General features: G+C 40.0%; 1 protein-coding gene across 1 annotated transcript in view; it reads left to right on the plus strand.

Annotated features, from left to right (window-relative positions):
• CRYBG1 (crystallin beta-gamma domain containing 1) overlaps nt 1–22,453 on the plus strand; it is a 187,396-nt gene that overhangs the window by 68,669 nt on the left and 96,274 nt on the right. The window contains exon 2 of the mRNA XM_049654077.1: nt 561–699. Coding sequence (XP_049510034.1) covers nt 561–699 — 139 coding nt within the window. The remainder of the gene's footprint in view (nt 1–560; nt 700–22,453) is intronic.

A 22,453-nucleotide genomic window follows, 5' to 3' on the forward strand; every position in this document is an offset into this window, starting at 1 on the left:
GAGGTTGTCTGGGTGTTTGGATAAAGGAAATGGTTTGGGTAGGCAACCACCAGAGTTTTCCAGAACACTCTGCCTTCATTTGTTTCCATTTCTTTTAAGTCTAATAAAATCCTGGGAATGATTCCCTTTCCTTGGCATTGTCTAGATCCCTCTCCTAACGGATTCAGTTCCTACTTTCTTTCCAATGTTCAGGAAATTTAAAAATTTCTTGCTTTCTTTTCTTAAAAGCATTGATAGTAGAGCACCAAGAAATCATAAAGTGAAATTGGGTTGCTTTTATGCCTAAACCTGTCTATAACTACTATTTACCTACCATCTAGCTCTAAGTTGTTTCTGCATAGGGTTTACAAGAGTTCTGTTGGCCACATGGTGAAGTCATCAAGGTTTATTGCTGAATGTGTATGAGAGTACCAATTATCTACAATCTTGTGTAGGTTTTGAAGAATAATTCCTTATTTTGGCTAATTGGAAATGTAGAGAGAGAGATGTGCCTTTGGGTTTCTTGAGTTTCCAGAGTTCTTGATAGGTTATTGACATAACTATGTATTCATTCTTTCCAGAGCTTTGGAGGTAGTGGACAGAGGCCATGTGGCTCCAGAGTGCCAGAGAGTTGCATTGCACCGTGGAGAATCCCATTTCCTTCACATCACGAGTGAGGTGCCTGGTCCTTTACCTATGGAACCTGGAATGTTTAAAAAGGTAATGCTTCATTTCCAATATTTGGCTCCCACCAACAAACACTTCCATGAGTTAAAACATGGTAAAATAGGGGTGCCTGGGTGGCTCAGTTGGTTAAGCATCCAACTCTTGATTTTGGTTCAGATCATGAACTCACAGTTCATGAGACAGCCCTGCATCGGGCTTTGTGCTGAGAGCGTGGAGCCTACTTGGGATTCTCTCTCTCTCTTTTTCTCTCTGCCCCTCCCCTGTTCTCTGTCTCTCAGAATAAATAAACATTTTTTTTTTAATTTTTTTTTTCAACGTTTTTTATTTATTTTTTTGGGACAGAGAGAGACAGAGCATGAACGGGGGAGGGGCAGAGAGAGAGGGAGACACAGAATCGGAAACAGGCTCCAGGCTCCGAGCCATCAGCCCAGAGCCTGACGCGGGGCTCGAACTCACAGACCACGAGATCGTGACCTGGCTGAAGTCGGACGCTTAACCGACTGTGCCACCCAGGCGCCCCAATAAACATTTTTAAAAATGGTAAAATAGCCCCTGTCTGATTGAAAACCACATACTTAAAAGGAATATGAATTATAGAAAGGGCATTACATATCAAAGCACCATGATAATAAATAATGAGTCTCAAGGGATGAGCGTGAATCTTTGCTCTGTGCTAGCTTCAGATGTCCTTCCTCATTGCCATAGGTCCCTTTCACCTGCTTTTTTTCTTTTTACACAGATTGATTTAACTCAAAGGTATACAAAGAAGTAGAACATCAATATTTGGAATCCCCATAAAAAGCATTTATTCTACTTCCTACTGCAACAATATTAGAGTTGTTATCATTAAATCAGCAATCACTTCTTAATATCTAAATGTTTGCACAGAAAGTTCTGACTCAATTGTATTGCCTTAGAAAAAGAGCTTTCCCCAAAGTGGGAGACAGAGAAGCATATGCATGTTAAACACATTCATTCACTCATAAAATTATATTACTCACGCACCTGTCTGCAGTAGGAAAGTTCAATAATGTCTTTACTCATAGTGTGAGAGTTGGTTTAGCTGCCATGCTTTGAAGGTTGGAAAGTACACTTCTTGTTACAACCTACTACTATGAGATCAGTGATGGTTGCCATATTGTGTCATGAAAGAAACCCCCCCCCACCAAAAAGAAATTTGCTTTAGTGATGTTATGTCCTAAAAATTAATAATTAGTACAAGATGAAAAGTCTTAGAGATTGGGTGTACAACAATAAGAATATATATAACGCTACTGAACTGTGTACTTAAAATGATTAAAACAGTAAATGTTATCTTATGTGTATTTTACCACAGTTTGGAATAAAAATTTAGGGGTGCCTGGGTGGCTCTGTTGGTTGAGTGTCCAACTCTTGGCTTCAGCTCAGGTCAGGATCTCACTGTTTGTGGGTTCAAGCCCTGTGTCGGCCTCCATGCTGACCATGTGGGCCTGCTTGGGATTGTCTCTCTCTCTCTGTCTCTCTTTCTCTGCTCCTCCCTTGTGTGCTCTCTATCTCCCTCTCAAAATAAATAAATAAACTTAAAAAATGTATTTAGAATGCAATTTTTTAATTACTTAGTAATGGAAAGCACTAAAAAAAAGGGGGGAGGGACATAAGATTATTAGTTCTGAGGCGCCTGGGTGGCTCAGTCAGTTGAGCATCCAACTTCGGCTCAGGTCATGATCTCACAATTCGTGAGTTCGAGCCCTGCGTCGGGCTCTGTGCTGACAGCTCAGAGCCTGGAGCCTGCTTCAGATTCTGTGTCTTCTCTTTCTCTGCCCCTTCCCTGCTCATGCTCTGTCTCTCTCTGTCTCTCAAAAATGAATAAACGTTAAAAAAATAAAAAAAAAATCAATCAGAGTACCAGAAATATAAAATTAATTTTGATAAAATGTTAAAATAAAAAATCAAATTTAAATTAAAAAATTAAAAAACCTAGTTCACATAATTTATACTTATATTCAAATTGGTTTTACATTTAGTTTTTCTTTATGAAAAATAGTGTATAACTGTAAACAAAACCTGATAAATCTAGTCACTAGGTCCTAGCTAGAGGACTAGAGCTAGCTAGAGTTTCAAGTTGTTTCCTACATTTGTCCTTTAATAACTTAAAATAAAAGTGGGGCGCCTGGGTGGCTCAGTCGGTTGAGCGTCTGACTTCGGCTCAGGTCGTGATCTCACAGTTTGTGAGTTTGAGCCCCACGCCGGGCTCTGTGCTGACAGCTTGGAACCTGGAGCCTGCTTTGGATTCTGTGTCTCCTCCTCTCTCTGCCCCTCCCCTGCTCATGCTCTGTCTCTCTGTCTCTCAATAATAAATAAATGTTAAAACAAATTTTTTTTAATAACTTAGAATAAAAGTAACTCTGTAGGTTTACTCAAGTCCAGGAAACAATTGGTGGCAGCATTCAGAGCTGGGGCACAAAACAAATCCTCCAAGAGGAATGGCCAAGGAGGGTATGTGGGGAGTGCCCTTCTCCCTTGGTTTGCAGCCCAACAGCAGTCCTGTCTGCTTCCCAGCACTGATATGCCATCTGGACATGGTTTCTCAAGCCTTGCTTGCTCTCCCAGGCTGCAGTCAAGGAGCTCTGGGTACTGGGCAGCCCTCACAGAGAGGCCCCAAGGCCAACCCAAGAGAGTTCAGTACTGCGACGGCAGGCAGGGGGTAGGAGACACATCGGCAGGGAGGCTTGCAGCCAGAAACAGGTGAACTAGGAACCCAGTGTAGGAGGGAACCAGAACAGATAGAAGAAGGGCAAGAAGCTGGAGAGGCAAGCAAGCGGCAGCAGACTGTCATTCTGGCTGTACTGTCTCCTAGCATCACCTGGGATGGAGTCAGCCAGGCACCACCTGTACTCTCTACTTGTACCACACCTTCCCCTTCAGAGATGGCCAAATACCCATAGTAGGAAGGACTGCCTCTGAGGTCTGCTTCTGGGTCTTTCTATTGTCTCTGTCTCTCTGCCCCTTTCCTTTCTTCTCCCCATCCACCATCCCTCTTTTCTTATTCTTTGCTCTTTCTGAGCTCTGGCTATCTTGATCTTTCTCATCTGCGTATTCTACCAGCCCCGGAGAAAGAGAAAAGCAGTGGAGCAGACTTTATTTTTCCTGCTAATGTGTTCTCAACTTTGTCTCTTGAGATCCTGGCTGAGAGGAGTAAGTGGACCATTCTCAAAAGGGCAAGACATCTCCCCACAGTGGCCTGGCCAGTATCATTGGGAAACGAAGTTAACTCAACTTGGATTCTGGGTAGTTTATACCTACTGTGAGTGCCTGTGTGCTAGGGCACTTCCCATGCTTTCCAAAGTACCCTTCTCTTAGTCTGCTCTGCAGTGAGCCTTGTTACTTCCGTCGAGCATCAGCAGATTTACTAGGCTGGTACATCAGGACCACCCTCGGCATCTTTCCCAAGCAGAAAGCCATAAATTCTTGTTAAGATTCCTGGGTTGATCCAACCCTCTTGGTTATATCTATTTATACAGATGAGTGTTTACATTTTTATTTGCACTAAAGTTAAGCAATTTTCCTTTCCCCACTCAACCAGAATTTATTCATTCTCTATATTTGTTCTGTACATTTTGTTATTGTATTTATTTATTTAAAATGCTATTAAAATTCCTAAGACATTCCTTAAAGCTGACAATGCTATATTGAATCCTTCAATTAAAATAAGAAGACGTTTACTGTACCTGCTTATGTAAACAGAAATACGGATTTATAATTACAAGGATGGTATTGCCTCTCAAATGCATATATACATTAAGTAGGGGGAAAAGTGCAACAAAAATCAAGATAGAATGTTACCAGAATTTAAATCTGAGATGAGAAAAATCACCAGGGATTTTATATTTATTTGTACAAAACTATCTTTCCTTTAAATGGCTGCATAAAATCTTTAGTCCATTTCAAAGCAGAAGATATGTCTATGTAAAATGTTTATATTTCTAGCAGACCATTTTTTCATACTAGAGAAAAGCATAAGGAAGTGGCATCACTAAATGAAAACATATACACTACATGGAGGTATTTCTAGGACATGAAGGAACACCCTTTCTTAATGAAAATATTTCTTTAAAAAAGAATAGAACAAGAAGACTGAGCAATGCATTGTTTAATTAAAATCAGCCTCATCAGGGGCACCTGGGTGGCTCAGTCGGTTGAGCATCCGAATCTTGATTTCAGCTCAGGTCATGATCTCACGGCTCATAGGATCAAGGCCCACGAAGGGCTCTGTACTGACAGTACACAGAGCCTGCTTCTGATTCTCTCTCTCTCTCTCTCTGCCCCCCACCCCCGGCTCATGCTTACTCTCTCTCTCAAAATAAATAAATAAACTTAAAAAAATTTTTAAATCAGCATCTTCAAAGAAGGCAATTACCTTAATGAGAATTTCTATGATTTCTAGTATAAAAATTATTTGTCTTCAATTATAGTCACTTATTTTGATCTAGAAGATTGTATGTGACTATAGTGATTATGAGTAAAATTTTAATCATTCTAGAGCCTAGTTCAAACAAGCAAAATGGAATAAACAGGTATAGCAATTATTTGATTAATTCAAGCAAAAAACTCTTTTGCTTTAACCATTTGGATTCTTTCATTCTTGGTGACCTGGATAAAGCCACTGTGCATACCATACTGTCCATAAGTATGTGTACACGTATATTTTTTAAAAGAAAAAATAAGCCCCTGCCCCCTTCCAAAATAAAAGGTAACTATGATCTATAGAGGAGAAAAAATTTTGCCACATCAGTGTTGTGCCTTCAGAAGTCATATATACAGATTTTGCTTCCTGTCAGTGTTTCTCTGCCCCACCATTCAGGAAATATCTGTGACTCTCTAATCTCACTCTTGAGATTGGGATGCTCTCAAGTCATTAAAACAGACAGGTGTCTGCTCTAGTCTCGACTATCTCAGAAATGGTTCTACCATAATCACTTTTGACAGCTTTTTTATTGCCTAATTCATCTTCTAATTAAAGGTGGAACAGGGGCCCCTGGGTGGCTCAGTGGGTTGAGCATCCGACTGCCGCTCAGGTCATGATCTCTCAGTCTGTGAGTTCGAGCCCCGGGTCGGGCTCTGTGCTGACAGCTCAGAGCCTGGAGCCTGCTTCAGATTCTGTCTCCCTCTCTCTCTTTCCCTCCCCCGCTCATGCTCTGTCTCTCTCTCTCTGTCAAAAATAAATAAACATTAATAAATTAAAAAAAAATAATAAAGGTGGAACATTTTCCAGTTTCCAGCCTGGTTATTCTAGTTTAGTCAAGAAGTATAGCAGTCCAGTTCAACAAGCATTTATGGAGGTAGCAAAGAAGAAAAAAACATTTTCTAACACTTTCATTTTCCATGGTGGTTGCGCACTTGGAGAGGTGATGCCCCATTTCTCTGCCCACCCCATTATTTCTCCTTTCTCTCTCTCTCCAGCTGTTCCGCATGGGTCCACTAATTTTTCTCTGGAAAAATTTCTCTTGTCAATCCTAGCCTTGCCTCATTTCTTAGACTAGACCAGGTTCAAAATATGAAGTACTTAAGAGGCTTCAGACTTATTCACTCCACCCCCACCATGCTCCATCCCAGGGAACATCATATTGTATCTTGTCCACTGTTGGGTTGGCCTAGGACACATTACATGAACATTGATCACTGGGCTCCCTCATTTTGTCTCAAGATGCCCAGGCTGCTAATCTTACCAAGGACTGTTCTAAAATCATTGTACAAAAAGTAGGACTTTCCAACTCCTGAAGTCTAACCTCCAACCCTCACCCTGAGACTGAGGTATTTACTAAGGTTAGACCTTCCCAATAGTGACTTTCTTAATAGACTTGTGAGTATCATTCATCCATTCCAATGCTACATTTCACCTTCCGATTGGCACTGCACCTCCAATCGCCTGTGCCATCTGGTGTTGTGATTAGAGACTGCTGAGCCCTTGGATCTTCCTTGTCCCAAATGTCTGCTTTCATCACCAGCCAGATCTCACCACTATTCCACCCCACCTCACCCAGGACCTGCCCTATCCACACAGGTAGGTCTACTACCCAACTTCAATCTCTCACCTTTCTCAGACCATCTGCATGGCAGGAGTCCCTCTGTGTTCTATCAGTACTGATCTAAAAGTCTGGATATACTGTTAGAAAAAAAAATAAAGATAGAGAACAATGTGTGTAGCATGTTACATTTTGTGCAAAAGGTAGAGGATTGGAATAAGTGTATTCGCTTGTAGATGCATTAGGAAACTATGGAAGGGTACATGGAAAACCAATAATTACCTGTGATGGGGTAGAGGACAATGAGCAGATAGGAGACACGGGCAGGAGAGAGACTTTTTGCTGTATACTTTTTTATATTTTGAATTTGAATGTGAAGATACTGCATATTCAGGAAACTTTCGAAGATGGAGGAATGAATAAATATGATTTAAGTTACAGTGTGATTAAAGTTCAGTTGAAATGGTTGAGGTATGCATGTGTACTTTTTTATGATTCTTCGATTTGCTGTAATCTGTACCAGTCCTGACGTTATCTGAGGGGGCCGCTACTATTCCCAAGCATGCATAGTGGGCCACTCTACTGCCTTTGCAAACATTCCTCCCCACGCCTGCAAAGTCTGTCCATGTTTTGTCTACTCATCCTTTAAGATCCTGCTCAAACAGCTCTTCCTTTGTGATGTCTGCCCCAGAAAAGTTGCTTATTTTCCTCTTTGTGCTGCCATTTACCTTGGACGTACTCCAAACTCAGCACTTACCATATTGATTTACAAGTCTCCTTCCTTACTGAACTAGGAGGCCCCAGGGTCAGACTGCATTCGTGTGGCTGGAACATTAGCTATACATTTTGCATGAATGAAACGCTGTATACTCACAGTAAAAAAAAAAAAAAAAAAAAAAAAAAGAAAGAAAGAAAAATAAAGAGAAAACAACGTTGTTGCAAATGTGCAGTGTTTCAGCTCTAGTACAAATTTCATTTTTATTTGGGCTTTTAAAAGTAGAGCAGGAAAGCTCACCAAATATATGTATGCATATATACATAAATAAGCCATGTGTGGGCAGCAGAAAGAGAATGTGGCTGTTTCAAGAGCACGCCTCCACCTTCTCTACATTTGTGCTGTGGAATTACAGAGATCAAGGTAGAGCTTGGTGGCATAGGGAGCACTTCTTTGTCTCTGAAAAAGCCTGGAATTATTGGGTGCAGCCAGAGCTGCCTTTGCTATATAGGTTTCACAGCTGGGGCATTATATAGCTTGGAGGATGTTGCTTTAATATCCTAGGTATAGCATTATAAACAGGATATGATATACTCGTTTTCCCACCAAAGCTAAATATCTGGATCTATAAGAAAAAGATTGATTTCCTATGTACAACCAGCCTTGGAAAAATCCAGTCTATCTGTATCAATCTGTGGTACCATGCATTTGAAGGTACTGTGGTCACTAGGATGTAGCAGGAAATGTGAGTGGCTTGTTTTTCTTTCCACTCTAAGTATATGTGTTGTCTTCCTTTGAGGTAATGACTGTGGGTGCTGTTATTTACATATGTATAAATAAACATATAAATATATATTAGCCGGTCCATTTCCTGTATTAATCCAAATTAGAAGGTTTTGACTGTGGCAGGGTTTTCAGGGGTTTTTTTTTTTTTAAAGCGTAATAATGCATTTATTATTTTTCTTCTATATATTATATTTGCTTGTCGCAAAAATTTCCAACTCTGAAACATACAAAATAAAGACTTAAATTCTCGCATCACCTTTGAAGATAACGAGTTTGGTGTGTATCTTTTCATAATTTTTTCTTATGCATTTATATAAACAGAGTTAGTCCATTTGTACTCTTCCTACCAAAAGGGATCGTATGCTGCATACGGTTCTCTGACTTTTTTTTGTTTATCAATCTCTATGATCATCTTCCCAAGTCACTATAAATATGCCTCTTCTGAATCGCTACAGAGTATTTCATATATATAATATAATGAATGGGTGTAGTGTTCTATAGTTTACCAATCTCTATTTATGGACATTTAAGTTATTTACACTTTTTTTTTAAAGTAAACTCTATCCCCAATGTGGGGCTCAAACTCATGACCCTGAGATCAAGAGTTGCATGCTAGGGGTGCCTGGGTGGCTCAGTCGGTTAAGCGTCTGACTTTGGCTCAGGTCATGATCTCACGGTTCAGTTCGTGAGTTCAAGCCCCCTGTCAGGCTCTCTGTTGTCAGCACAGAGCCTGCTCCAAATCCTGGTTCCTCTCTCTCTCTGTCCCTCCCCTGCTCGTGCTCTCTCTCTCTCTCTGTCAAAAATCAATAAACATTAAAAGAAAAAAAGAGTTGCATGCTTTACCAACTAAGCCAGCCAGGTACCCCTATTTCCACTTTTTTTCTTCAATCAACAATGCTGTCTCTATGGGGGGGGGGGGGTTGACAGTATTTCTGTGGGACAAATTCCCTAGAAACAGAATTACTGATTCGAAAACACACTTATTTTTAAATGTTATAGATACTGTAACATATAACTATGACTTGATAAAAGATTTTATCAACCCAAGCTCCCAACCAAAGTGAATGAATGTGCCTATTTTTCTACCACCCTGTAAATGTTATATATAGTCAATCTTTTTCTCTTGCCAGTCTGTTGTCATCGTTGTTTAGATTTGCAGTTCTTAAGTTACATTACGTTAAGTTAAGCTCTTGTTTGTTGTTGTTTTTTGGCCACTTACATTCTTTCAGTGAATTGTCTTTTCATGTTCTTTGCTCATTTTTGTATTGGATTGTTTATCTTGCTGAAGATACCGTGATAAATTAATTATCATTGGTATTCATAATTGATAAAAACCGTGTTCTTGTATGAGACATTTTAATCTTTTTGTGTGCTTCTTCTTCTGTTTAAATAACTTTGTTCTGTTATCCAACTAGGGTTTAAGTTTGTTATATTTGTGGGGATGTAAATGGTGGGGGTTTTGCGTGGGAGGAGCTATTAAGTAGTGAAAACCCTGAATGCTTCTCTGCCATTACTGGAGAGGGGCAAGAGGGGGACTCCTGAATTGTTTTCTGGTCCTGCATGCAATGGAATTAAATGAAGGTCTCAGAAGAGTAATTGAAACGCTCTTTCCTCTCATTCATTCCTGTTCTGCTCCTGCATATCTTTCAGTCCCTTTCTTCAAATAAGTTTCTTGCACTTGCTATTAAAAATATTTACAACAATCTTAGACTCAAAGCATCAAACATTTAAACTGAAAACATTTAAATTAAAGTCCTTTGGGATTCTGTTTTCAACTCTAGTCAAGACAGATCCATTTCCTTCCAGAATCCTGGGTGGTGATCATCCTGACCAACATGCCTGGCTTGCTATAAGGAATCACTAATGATTGGAAAGCCTGGGGCATATACAAAGCTCTCTATAAGTAATAATTACTGTTATTGTTCTCTGACATCCTTAAATTTCAAACTGAATTCCTACAGCTAATGCAGTACAAGGGGAAATTAAAGCTCTTGTGACATCATACCCATAATAAAGAGGAGTCACTGGCCAGTGATGCTCATTTGTTTTCGTGAGGACTTTGAGAGAGGATCATATCATCATTTTGGATGGAGAGGTGAAAAATCGGGGGTTTGTCACTTTGGAATTGATGAAGAGTTTTTCATGTCATAGTAGGTCAGAAATCCCTCACTGGGGATCCCTTCTTTTGTTGAGAACAAAGGCCTCTGGTTGCACTCTGACAGCATTTGGGCCGTAAGTTCTAGAGGTAGTTCTGGACTCCACTTCTCCACTCCACTTCTTATTCTCTCTTGAGAAAAATCTGAAGACTGGTCCCATCCAGAACCTCGATGGGGGCTCGAACCTGCTGTGGTTGTGGCTGTGGCAGGTGCAATGGGTGTGCTAATAATCGCAGCAGGAGCATTGAGTATCGGAATAGGTATCCTGACTCCCGGAATAGATGTGAAAATACCAGAAACAGGGACTATGACCGGGATCTTGAGGTAAGTCCTTGCTGAGGGAATCCTTCTGGGTCACTGACTTGTCCAATATGTCTTTTATAATGTTTGAGAATGAGGTTGTGATTGTGAATCAGTATCTATTACTATCATGCAGGGCTAAGGCCATTCTAGTTTCATATATTTGCAGGTATCCTGGGTGCTATTTATTAACATATTCACTTAGATACCTTTTATTTTTTTCTGGGTGTCAAATGGTGATCTTGCAATTGGTTAGAGCTTAACCAGCAAAGTAAATGCCTGTGAAGGTAGCTCCTGCTGGGGACTGTTCTCTGAGACTTAGTTGTCTCTTCTCTAGGCTTTTCAGAACTTCAATGATGGGAAAGAACCAAGCTACTTTATTCTCTCTCAAAAGCTGCTTTGCTTTGGGTTGGGTTTCTTTGCAGTATGCCAAGTTCTTATTTGAATCGGATATTAATAAATCACATAAAGGTGCTTTAAGAAGTAGAATGATTAGCTTAAGATTCCAGATCAACAGCTCAGAATTGCCTTTTGTGTACCTGCTTTGACAGATGATGTTGCCATAAGATTGAGAGGTGAATCAAGGCCAACCCTGATGGTTACTTGTTATCCCCAGTCCCTGTTTCTAAAAGTCAGTGTGCTGTTTTAGTATTAAATCTGTTGTGTTACTTTGTAAAATGTGGGGTGGCCATCCCTACCAACCCGTGCTCACCTTTGATGCTTATTTATCCCTCTCTTGTTCACCTATGATATATATTTGTTTTGTTCTCACATGATGGCTTTGAAGCTTTTGGAATGGAATGTGCAGAATGTATATGTCAGACGAGTTTTGTAATGTGCTCTAAGAAAAGCATGCCCGCACACTTCTAATCTATTGTTTTTCTCCAGGGTACTGATTACACTAAAACCCATAATTTAATGAAATAGGTATTAGATTTAAATATATATGTGTGTGTGTTTGTGTGAGATATATATATATATATATATATATATATATATATATATATATGAGAGAGAGAGAGAGGGAGAGAGAGAGACAGGTACATAGATAGATATGTTTGTGTGTTACACACATATACTTTTGAAGAATATTTAAATGCTGAAGTGACAGTCCAAAGTAGAGTAAAACAGGGGCACCTGGGTGGCTCATTTTGTTAACTGTCTGACTTCAACTCAGGTCATGATCTCGTAGTTCGTGAGTTCGAGCCCCATGTCGGGCTCTGTGCTGACAGCTCAGAGCCTGGAGCCTGCTTCATATTCTGTGTCTCCCTCTCTCTCTGCCCCTCCCTTGCTCACACACACACACACACACACACACACACACATTCTCTCTCTCTCTCCCTCTCTCTCTCTCTCTCTCTCTCTCAAAAATAAATAAAAATTTAAAAAATAATAATAAAAAGAAAGTAGAGTAAAACATTTGAAGTTGGCAGTTTGCTGACCACATCACTCAGATGGACCCTCATAGCTGTTTCTTATTTCAAGACTAGAGGGAAGGGACTAGTATATTAATTATTCTGTGTTTATTCCCATGTCTATTGATTTTACTGTTATTTCTTCTTTGCAAAGCTTTGGTATCTCTCTGCTATTGCACCTGATGACTTTCTCTTTTGGAAGCTTTAGTCAAAAACCATGTGTAGAAAGGTAAAAAATTCACTGTGCATAGATTTATGTCCTTTGATAATTACTAATCAGTAATGATCAGCTACCAGGGAATATTTTTAATGACTTCTAACCGGCATCATGGAAGAACATAGGGAAAAACAAAGAGTTGTGAGTGGAGGACAAACAGATAATGCTACCTTATATGCTTAGAGTACTTAGGTACCATGTGATTCTGAGAGATCTCTGTGATTATGACAAATATGGCAAAAAAAAAAAAAAAAAGGAATCTCTCCAAGGCAACTGGCATCATCATGTTGTATCATCGAACCTAATTGCCTGCTGACTTAGGATGAGGGTCTTAGAAACCTGAACATACAATTCACCATGATGGTCCAAATAAGAACCCTAAATAATGAGGACATTTTCACCATTTGATTTTGTTTTATTAGAATCTTAAAATGAAGAATGGCTAACTTAGAGAATGAGGGAAGTAGGGGCCGTTTTTGGCATTGATGCTAAAACTCATTTAAAGCATCCCCCTGTTCGTGGTGGTATCATTCAAACCAGCACAGGGGACTTTGCCCTGTGAGTTCTCTCATAACCTTTGCCTAAAATGACTAGACAGAATATCAGAATACTTCTAGGATATATTAACTTCTATGAGTTTAGCAACTAAGTGAAGTTCCACCAAAAGATACATGTTAATTCAAAATATTCAATTTTTTCCTGGTATTTTATAAAATGATAAATGTTATATGTTATAACAATGATAAATGCCTTTAAAAAACCCCTCTTTGATTTTCTGTTTTATTTTTTTTTTAAAGGTTTATTTTTGAGAGAAAAAGAGAGAGACAGACAGACAGTGTGAGCAGGGGAGGGGCAGAGAGAGAAGGAGACACACACTCCAAAGCAAGCTCCGGGCTCTGAGCTGTCAGTACAGAGCCCAATGCAGGACTTGAACTCACAGACTGTGAGATCGTGACCTGAGCCAAATTTGGACACTTAACCAACTGAGCTACCCAGGTGCCCCTGATTTTTTATTTTAAAACTGTAATAGTCTGAACTGGCTCTGGTAATCTATTAAGTATCTGTGAATGTAAAAAATTATGCCTGATCAACATCCATCCATCTCTAAAACTGATTAAATAGTATCTTATTTGTGAAGTTTCCCTGAATTCTCAGCTGATGTTGTCTGACATCTCTCATGTCCTCATCGAATTTTGTAATATCCCAAGTAATTTTCAGAAACATATCTCTTCTTCACTAGCCCTCCTGGGCAGGGCATTCCCCTCTCATTTACACCTAATGCGGTGTCTGGCATATAAAAGACACTCAATACATGGAAATGCAATGACCAGGAAAGTGAATTAGACAGCCCTGAATGTAGCCAAAAGACCAGAGCTCTGACTCCAGCCCTTCTTTAGGCCAGCTGCATTAGCCTCGGTAGGTTATTATGCTTCCTGGGCACCAGCTTTTATATTTGTAAATTAGGTGATGGGTGCTGGATTAGATAGTGCTCTGCACAACCCTAGGGATCCTCTGAGGTGCCTCAGGGGGTACAACAGGGAGAAAGGATGGATGGAGAGGTAGATGGGAGATGAACTCAGGCTCGCAAGATTCATGCCATGTCCTCACTCAGGGAAGTTCCCTTATATCTGTTTTCTATATATGGCTGAATCTCTGTACAATTTCTTTTGAATAAAATGTTTTACCCCTGGAAAAATCATAACAATTTGACTAGATTACATATCATGTTCTTCCGCCTCTAGTATCTGTCATTTTATGTAACAATTTTATTAACTCATCTCATCATACTGCCTTTTATTTATTTTTTAAGTTTATTTATTTTGAGAGAGAAAGAGAGAGAGCATGCTCCCATGAGGGAGGGACAGAGAGAGAGGGAGAAAAAGAATCCCAAGCAGGTTCCATGCTGTCAGCACAGAGCCCAGTGCAAAACTCTATGTGGGGCACCATGTGGAGCTCAAACCAATGAACCGTGAGATCATGACCTGAGCAGAAACCAAGAGTCAAAAGCTTAACTGACTGAGCCACCCAAGTGCCCCTCATATTGCCTTTTAAAACAACTTTACATCACATTGATCTCATTAACTCCTTATTTATATGCTCCTTATTTATATGTCCCCCATACAGATCTTTTCTGCTCTGTATTTTACCTAGCCCAACTGTATCTTGTAGTTACTTTTTAAAACAGAATAAGCTGCTTGCCGATACTGTTGTTTTCTGTAGTTTATAGAATCACTCTTTTTTTAAGTTTTTTTTTTTTTTAATTTAAGTAACCTCTGTGCCCAACATGGGGCTCAAACTCATGACCCCAAATTCAAGAGTCACATGATCTTCCAACTGAGCCAGCTAGGTCCCTTGTACTTAAAATTTTTTTTAATGATATTTGAGATAGCAAACATTTTCAAGTTTGTGAGTAAATATTCACTGACTGTTACCCCAAGTACTAAATGGAACAGCTATTTTCACAGCATAATTAGTAATGAAAGGATTAGTAGGTAGATTACAGGAGGAAACAAGCACTAGAAGGTCAAAGTATACAAAATCAAGAAAGAGATTCAATACCCATGTACTCAGCATTCATTCAGAGCTCACTAAATTCCCTAGTACTTCTGCAATTTTAATGTTAACATTCTGCCAGTGGCTTAAGCTTTGTTCCTTATGTTTGATACATGTGCTATTTACTTATTCATTTCATGCTTGTTAATGAGGTACCTTGGGAGTTTCTCCTTACAGTGAAAATGGAAGGGAATGAAAAAGGAATTGTTGGGAGTGCCCAACTAACTCAGTCACAAACTGCCAACAACTTACCCTAAAACAAGCCTAAAAGGAATGACAAATTTTATTTAAGACAAAAAAATAAAATGCAGTATGTCAGTTATATTTGATATCAAGTTGTTCTATCTTACAATTAGGAAAGGCATCAGAATTAAGGTGGTAGTTGATCTCATAAGAAGATAAATCAAAGTACCATGTGTTTGGTTAGAATGGTACAGAAAGGAACCTTAGGAAGTAGAACTTTATTCAGGAATAAATGTGGAGTGGGGCCCAATGTTTTTCTTTTCAAAGTTTATTTATTTATTTTGAGGAGGGGAGGGTGCAGAGAGAGAGAATCCCAAGTAGGCTCCACACTGTCATAGTGTGGAGTGACAGTGTGGAGCCCCATATGGGGCTTGAACTCACAAACTGTGATATCATGACCTGAGCTAAAACCAAGAGTCAGACGCTTAACTGATGGAGCCACCCAGGTGCCCTGGGGCCAATCTTTAAATATAGACAGAGAAAGTGCTATAAGTTCTTGAGCAAAGAAGCATTCATGATGAATGAAATATTTCAGAGGTAGTGTCATTGATATTCCTGGTGCGATGGAAAGGTGGGGTTTAAGGATCACAGATGGAGACTAGAATCTCAGAAACTGCCCAAAAGGCTGTTAAACCAGCATAGGCTTGTATTAAGATAGAGGCTGTTGAATGGGCTGAGGTCAAGAGATTTGATGACAGATAATATATAGGAGAAAAAGTGGATGGAACAAAAAGAATCTAAGGTTTTTAGTTTAGGAGGCTTTAAGAAATGATGTTTCTAGTAGAAAGTGAAATTCTTCAGAAAGGAAAACAGCTTGCAAGAAAAATGGATTGTTTCTTTTTAGAAAATGTTGACTTTGAAGTAGTAACTTGGAAACCAGTTAGAAAGTTTTAAAGTAACAGAAAAAACAGTATAGAGAAAATAGACCTGAGATAGTCTCAGAACAAATTAGAAACTCAAAACCTTCCACATTTTCTTTTAGTCTCTTTCTTTTCTTTTCTTTTCTTTTCTTTTCTTTTCTTTTCTTTCTTTCTTTTTTTCTTTCTTTCTTTCCTTATCCCTTCCTCCCTTCCTCCCTTCCCTCCTTCCTTCCGTCCTTCCTTCCTTCCTTCCTTTTGTATATTGATATCTAAACTCATTTGTCAGCAAAATCTGACCTAAACTCTTATGAGGCAATTCATTGTCTTTAATTATCCCACTTGGCGTGAATTGTCATACAGTTTTGCTGCACATATTAATGCATTATGGTATATATTTACTTTTCCAAAATCTGAAGATTTTTACTTTTAAAATATTTCTAGCCCCGATAGGGGCTTTGCATAAGGGACTGTGGACCTGTAGTAAGTTTAGAGACAGAATGCCAGTGAGGGACTTTACAGAATCCTACATAACTGGGAGTCATCTGTAAGTGTTGAATAAATGATGAGAGATTTAATGAATGTTTAAACTTAAAAAGGGGGTGGGGAAGGTGGTAGAGCCTGGGTGGCTCAGTTGGTTAAGTGTCCAACTTCAGCTCAGGTCATGATCTCAGGGTTTGTGAGTTCAAGCACCACATCAGGCTCTGTGCTGACAGCTCAGAGCCTGGAGCCTGCTTCAGATTCTGTGTCTCCCTCTTTCTCTGTCCCTCCCCTGCTCATGCTCTGTCTCTCTCGCTGTCTCTCTGTCTGTCTCTCTCTCTCCAAAATCAATAAACATCAAAAAAAAAAAAAAACTTAAAAAGAGAAACATAAAGTTTGCACAAAGAGAAACTAAAGGAGGGAAATCAAGAAATAGGTAAGTTGAAGCAGATAAAGGATTTGGCAAAAAGAAAGATATGGTTGAATCCATACAGTTCTTGAAGGTTATGGGAGTAGAGCGGTGTGGGCACTGGGAACTGGAGAGGGAGGCTGATGTTTATTTACAAGTTGGAGGAGAGGCAGAGACCAGAAAGGGGAATGTTGCAGACTCACAAAAGGGTAGCAGCACAGAGGGCAGGACTGCCCATCAAGATAAGACAAACTAGGCGGTTTTAGAAGCAGAGAAGAGAACAAAGGAGAAGAGATAATACTAAAAATGCTTCAGAATGAGGCAATCATTTCAGAGGGGCAAACTGGTTGACAAGCAGATTTTCAGACAAGTGGAGGGGAGAAGCTTTGGAAGGGAGCGGAGACACATCTTCCCAAACTAAGGAAGTATCCGAATGTGAAATTGACACAAGAAAAAACTCACACTGAGGAGTTTTACTTTTTTTTGTAGAGAACAAAATAGTTACTACCTCCAGAAATGGGTCTGGGGAAAAAGTGATGATTGAGAAGAGGGTGGTTTGGGAGTGTGGGGAAGAGTTTGGAGTAGCCACTGACAAAGTGTGACAGGAAATCAACAGGGAAATGATGACTGTCAAAAGGGCCAGGATGACTTAAACATCATAACTCTACAGTCCACATGTGCATAAAGAAGTGTTTGGCCATGGCTCTTTTGCTGTTCAATGCAGTCTGAAATTTCCTAATCCACAAAAAAAAGAATATTTTGATTCTCCCAGCAGACTTATAGATGCATACAACATGATCCTTTGTCATTAGCTTTCCCAAATAACAAGCAAGTAGTAACTCTCGCAGGGCTGTCTAACATCATAACTGCAAGTCTCCTCACTGGTCCCCTGGATCTGTCTCCTGTACTCTAATACCTACAAATCTCTCCGTACAGAGCACCAGAGTCATCTAAAAGGCATGAATCAGATACTACTATGTCTTTGCTTGCAAATCTCCAATGACTTCCCATCACACTTGGAAGAGAGCTCTCCAGTGGTCAAGCGGGCTTACAGGCCTTTCGTGAACCGTCTCCTGCCCCTGAGTAACTTAAATTCACCCCCTTGTTGTGCTCAAGCCACACTGGAGCAGCTACTTGGCTTGCAGGACTCTATCTTGCCTTGAGATTTTTTCTTTTAAGTTTATTTATTTTGAGAGAGACACAGCGCGAGCTGGGGAGGGGCAGAGAGAGGGAGAGACAATCGCAAGCCGGCTCTGTGCTGACAGCTCAGAGCCTGATGTGGGGCTTGAATCCATGAAGCCTTGAGATCATGACTTGAGCCAAAATCAAGAGTTGGACGTTTAACCAACTGAGCAACCCAGGCGCCCCTTGCCTTGAGCTTTTGACTCTCCCTGCTTATTTGTCCTGGAACACACTTCCCCCTGTACTCACAGGACGGTTCCATCTTGTCCTTCATAACTTAGCTTAAATGTCATCTCTGAAGAAAAGACATTCAGTTATGATCACCTCATCCTACATCAGTTATCTGCATAGTTCATATTACTATATTTTCCTGCTCCTCTCTTTGCTCATTTATTGTCTTTCTCCCTCACGATGTAAACAGAGATTTTTGTTTCTTGTTCACCACTGTATCCCCATTCCTAGCACAATGGCTGATATATACTAGGTGATCAATAAATGTTGAATGAATAAATAAATTTTTCTCTGTACCCTTTTCAACTTAATTTCCTTAGTTATTTTATTTCACAATGTCTGCTTAATGCTTAGTAGGTATTCTGCAGCTCAATTTCCTTAATTTGATTTGATTGATTAATTTTAATTTGACACAGTAAGTACAGCACATTGTGTCTCTTTCCTACAATTTGTAACTGTTGGGATTAATATCCCTGTGATGTTTCCTAGGTAGCTGAGTCCAAAACCTGTTTTGTTCCCTTGTTATACAGCCTTCTCATCCACTGCCCCAATTAATGGCATTAAAAGAAAAAAAAAAAATAACCCAATCTTTCTTTATAGCTATTTCATGTACAGAAAGTCAATACTTTTGGTTAGGAACCAGTTTGGTAGCAAACAGCTTTGGCAACTCTGCCTCACAGCCCCCAGAGTCTACCCATGCGGGGGCAGCAAGCCCTCCCTTGTGCTGACAGGGGAGGACACAGCCCCTCTGTGGAGCACTTAGGCTGCCAGGCCACTCCTGGACTTCTCCTCGGTGACAGGGAGCTTCAGTCTGTCCATCAACAGCCTGGTAAACACAACTCTCTGTAACACACCCGGAGAAATTGAACTGATTGCTAGCCAGCCACAGGTAAGGAGTTAAATAAGAAATAGAAATAGGGCGCCTGGGTGGCGCAGTCGGTTAAGCGTCCGACTTCAGCCAGGTCACGATCTCGCGGTCCGTGAGTTTGAGCCCCGCGTCAGGCTCTGGGCTGATGGCTCGGAGCCTGGAGCCTGTTTACGATTCTGTGTCTCCCTCTCTCTCTGACCCTCCCCCGTTCATGCTCTGTCTCTCTCTGTCCCAAAAATAAATAAAAAACGTTGAAAAAAAATTAAAAAAAAAAAGAAATAGAAATAAAATAATTCTGCACTATTACAAAGATGAATCTAGGAGCAGAAAACCAAAAATCAAGGATATCGCCATAAAATGAAATAGGGTGGATCTACATAGACCACCTTTCTTAAAGTAATTGATGGCAGCTTTGCTGGGCTCTCACACAGTATAATTAACATGTGTCACTCCTAAAAGAACATATTACCTGCCTATACTATGAAGCCTCCTTCTATTTAGCACTGTGCAATCATTAATTAGCTCATGCACGAGTCCCTGAGTTGGTGTCATTATCTCTGCTTTGCAAACAAGGAAAAGCAAGGGTGTTGGTGCTTAGACTCCAAAGAGTGTGTTGCTGGGCTCAATAAAGAACCTTGGGGGACAACTGGGTGGCTCAGTTGGTTAAGCATCCAACTTCAGCTCAAGTCAGGATCTCGCAGTTTGCTGGTTTGAGCCCTGAGTTGGGGTCTGCACTGACAGCTCAGAGCCTGGAGCCTTCTTTGGATTCTGTATCTCCCTCTCTCTATGCCCCTCCCCCACTCATGCTCTGTCTCTCTCTCTCAAAAATAAATAAAACATTTAAAATTTTTAAAATGTTTAAATTTTTAAATTTTTAAAAATTTTTTTAAAAAAAGAATCTTGTAATTCCTCGTTCTCAGACTGAACTTGGGTTTCTGCATGGTGGAATCAATATACTGTACTACTGAAGACAGCCAAATGGAAATGCCCCAAATACATGTTGTTCTTGCAGTATTTTGGTTCCATCATTGTGGTTTTTCACATGAAAGGACACTACTCTCTCCTGGCATGGTTGAAGGCTGGATGAGAGGGACTAGCAAGAAAGGGGGGTATGGCACGGTGACGTGGAAGGAAAATGCATCATGTGATTTCTGGTCTTTAGAGAGAAGTTACCTGAACCTTTCCTTCTTAAGGAAGTCTATGAAGTCTGAAAGATACATTGGTAGTCAGGGAGCAGGGCTAATCCTGCAACTTGGCCTCCCCTTCCTAAGTTTCTGGTAAATCCTATAAACAAAGAGCAGACAAATCTTGTCCTTAAAGGAAGTATCATCCTAACACCAGGAATGACAGAACATCAGTGTGTGGGTCTTCTTTGCAGGCATTTTATAGGTACCTGCCTTGTCTGCTGATAGGTAATGCTAGCCTGGTTTCTTTCTTGTTGTTGTTGTTTAATGTTTATTTGCTTATTCATTCTGAGAGAGAGAGAGAGAGAGAGAGAGAGCGAGCACAGGGGAGGGACAGAGAGATGGAGAGAGAGAATCCCAAGCAGGCTCTGCACTATCAGCACGTAACTCAACTTGGGGTTCCATCCCATGAGCTGTGAGATCATGATCTGAGCTGAAATCAAGAGTTGGACACTTAACCAACTGAGCCACCCAGGTGGACCTTGGTTTCTGCTTTCATACTTCTACAGGATCATATCTATTTTAGTCTTCTGTAGAAATTATTCAAAGGAACCAAGAAGCTTTTGTGCACCAGATCAGTAAAGAAGTATGGGGTTAATTTCAGGAACATCACACCCCAACAAGAGTCATCTTGGGGAAGTGCTTGGCACAATCTCTTGAATGCAAATTATTATCCCAAGAAGTCTACAGCACTAATAGCCAGGTGACGTGTGGGGTGTGTGGGGTGTCTCAGCAGGAAGTGAGGAGGCAGCCTCTGGGTGATTTCAGTTTTCCAAGCTTCTCCTCTTCCCAAAGCATGTTTTATCCCTAGAGTGCCCTGCTTATGCCAGGCACTAAAAATAGAAAGAGAGTCCTGTTGATTTGCAGACATTAGGCAAAAAGGATAGAAATAAAAAATACATAATAGACAATAGAATAGATAAAAAGGAATCTTTCACCCCCTGTCTCTGATCTTTGGTAAAATTTAGGGAGAGAAGTTTAATAGTAAGTGTCAAAACATTTTTTTTTAATTCAGTAAGCTTTGTGCCTAATGTGGGGCTTCAACTCACAACCCAAAGATCAAGAATCCCATGCTCTACTGACTGAGCCAGCCAGGCATCCCAAACATTTCTTTCAACAGATTGAGCTGACCAATAAAAAATTCACTGATTCAGGATATTTTAAAGCAAACATATTTACTCTGAACCTAGGCATATCGACATGGCTTAGCTTCTCTTTTGTAGGGGGAGAAAAATAGCATAGTACTCTATGAAAATTTTTGTGGACGTAAGCTGATACCTGCTTTACATTTTTAATCAGAAATGGAATTTGAAGGAAAAAATTCTTTCATGTAATATTTTCCTTCACTGAATTACTAGGGTAAGAATAGGTTTTGTTGAATTTCTGTTTAAGTTAAATCAGACTCCCATGAACACAAAATGTATGTTTTGTGAAAATATAAATTACTTAGATATTTTGGGGAACTGGATGTCTAGAGCTGAGTTGCAATACTAGGATGTCTGGATCCTTGGGGAATAAGTTGTTCTAGACAACTGACTATTATAGATAACTTAGTGTCTATCTTTGTAGGTTAGAAACTTAAAATTTTTTACTGCTTTGAATAAAAACTAAAGCTACATTTATTTTTGGTTTTTTTCTTAAACAGAATATACTAAAGATTACTTAGACTTTTCTTGATAAAGAATGATTATTATAGGGGAGCCTGGGTGGCTCAGTCGGTTAAGTGTCTGACTTCGGCTCAGGTCATGATCTCGCGGTTTGTGAGTTCGAGCCCCGCATCGGGCTCTGTGCTGACAGCTTGGAGCCTGGAGCCTGCTTCAGATTCTGTGTCTCCCTCTCTCTCTGCCCCTCCCGTGCTCATGCTCTGTCTCTCTCTGTCTCAAAAATAAATAAACATTAAAAAAACTTTTTTAAAGAATGATTATTATGGATAACAGCTTTTTTATGGATATACAGTAATGTTCTCAGAACTTATTGAAGTGTATGTTCTATCTGCAATTGCAGTAAATTTTCATTTCTGTGTTAAATAGTTTTGTCTAGATGTTTCCTTCTTATTATAATTTCTTTTGTCGCTGTGTACTTTAAAAAAAAAGTCATTGGGGCGCCTGGGTGGCTCAGTCGGTTAAGCGTCCAACTTCAGCTCAGGTCATGATCTCGCGGTCTGTGGGTTCAAGCCCCGCGTCAGGCTC

This window comes from Panthera uncia (assembly GCF_023721935.1).
Source record: "Panthera uncia isolate 11264 chromosome B2 unlocalized genomic scaffold, Puncia_PCG_1.0 HiC_scaffold_24, whole genome shotgun sequence".
Classification (NCBI taxonomy): domain Eukaryota; kingdom Metazoa; phylum Chordata; class Mammalia; order Carnivora; family Felidae; genus Panthera; species Panthera uncia.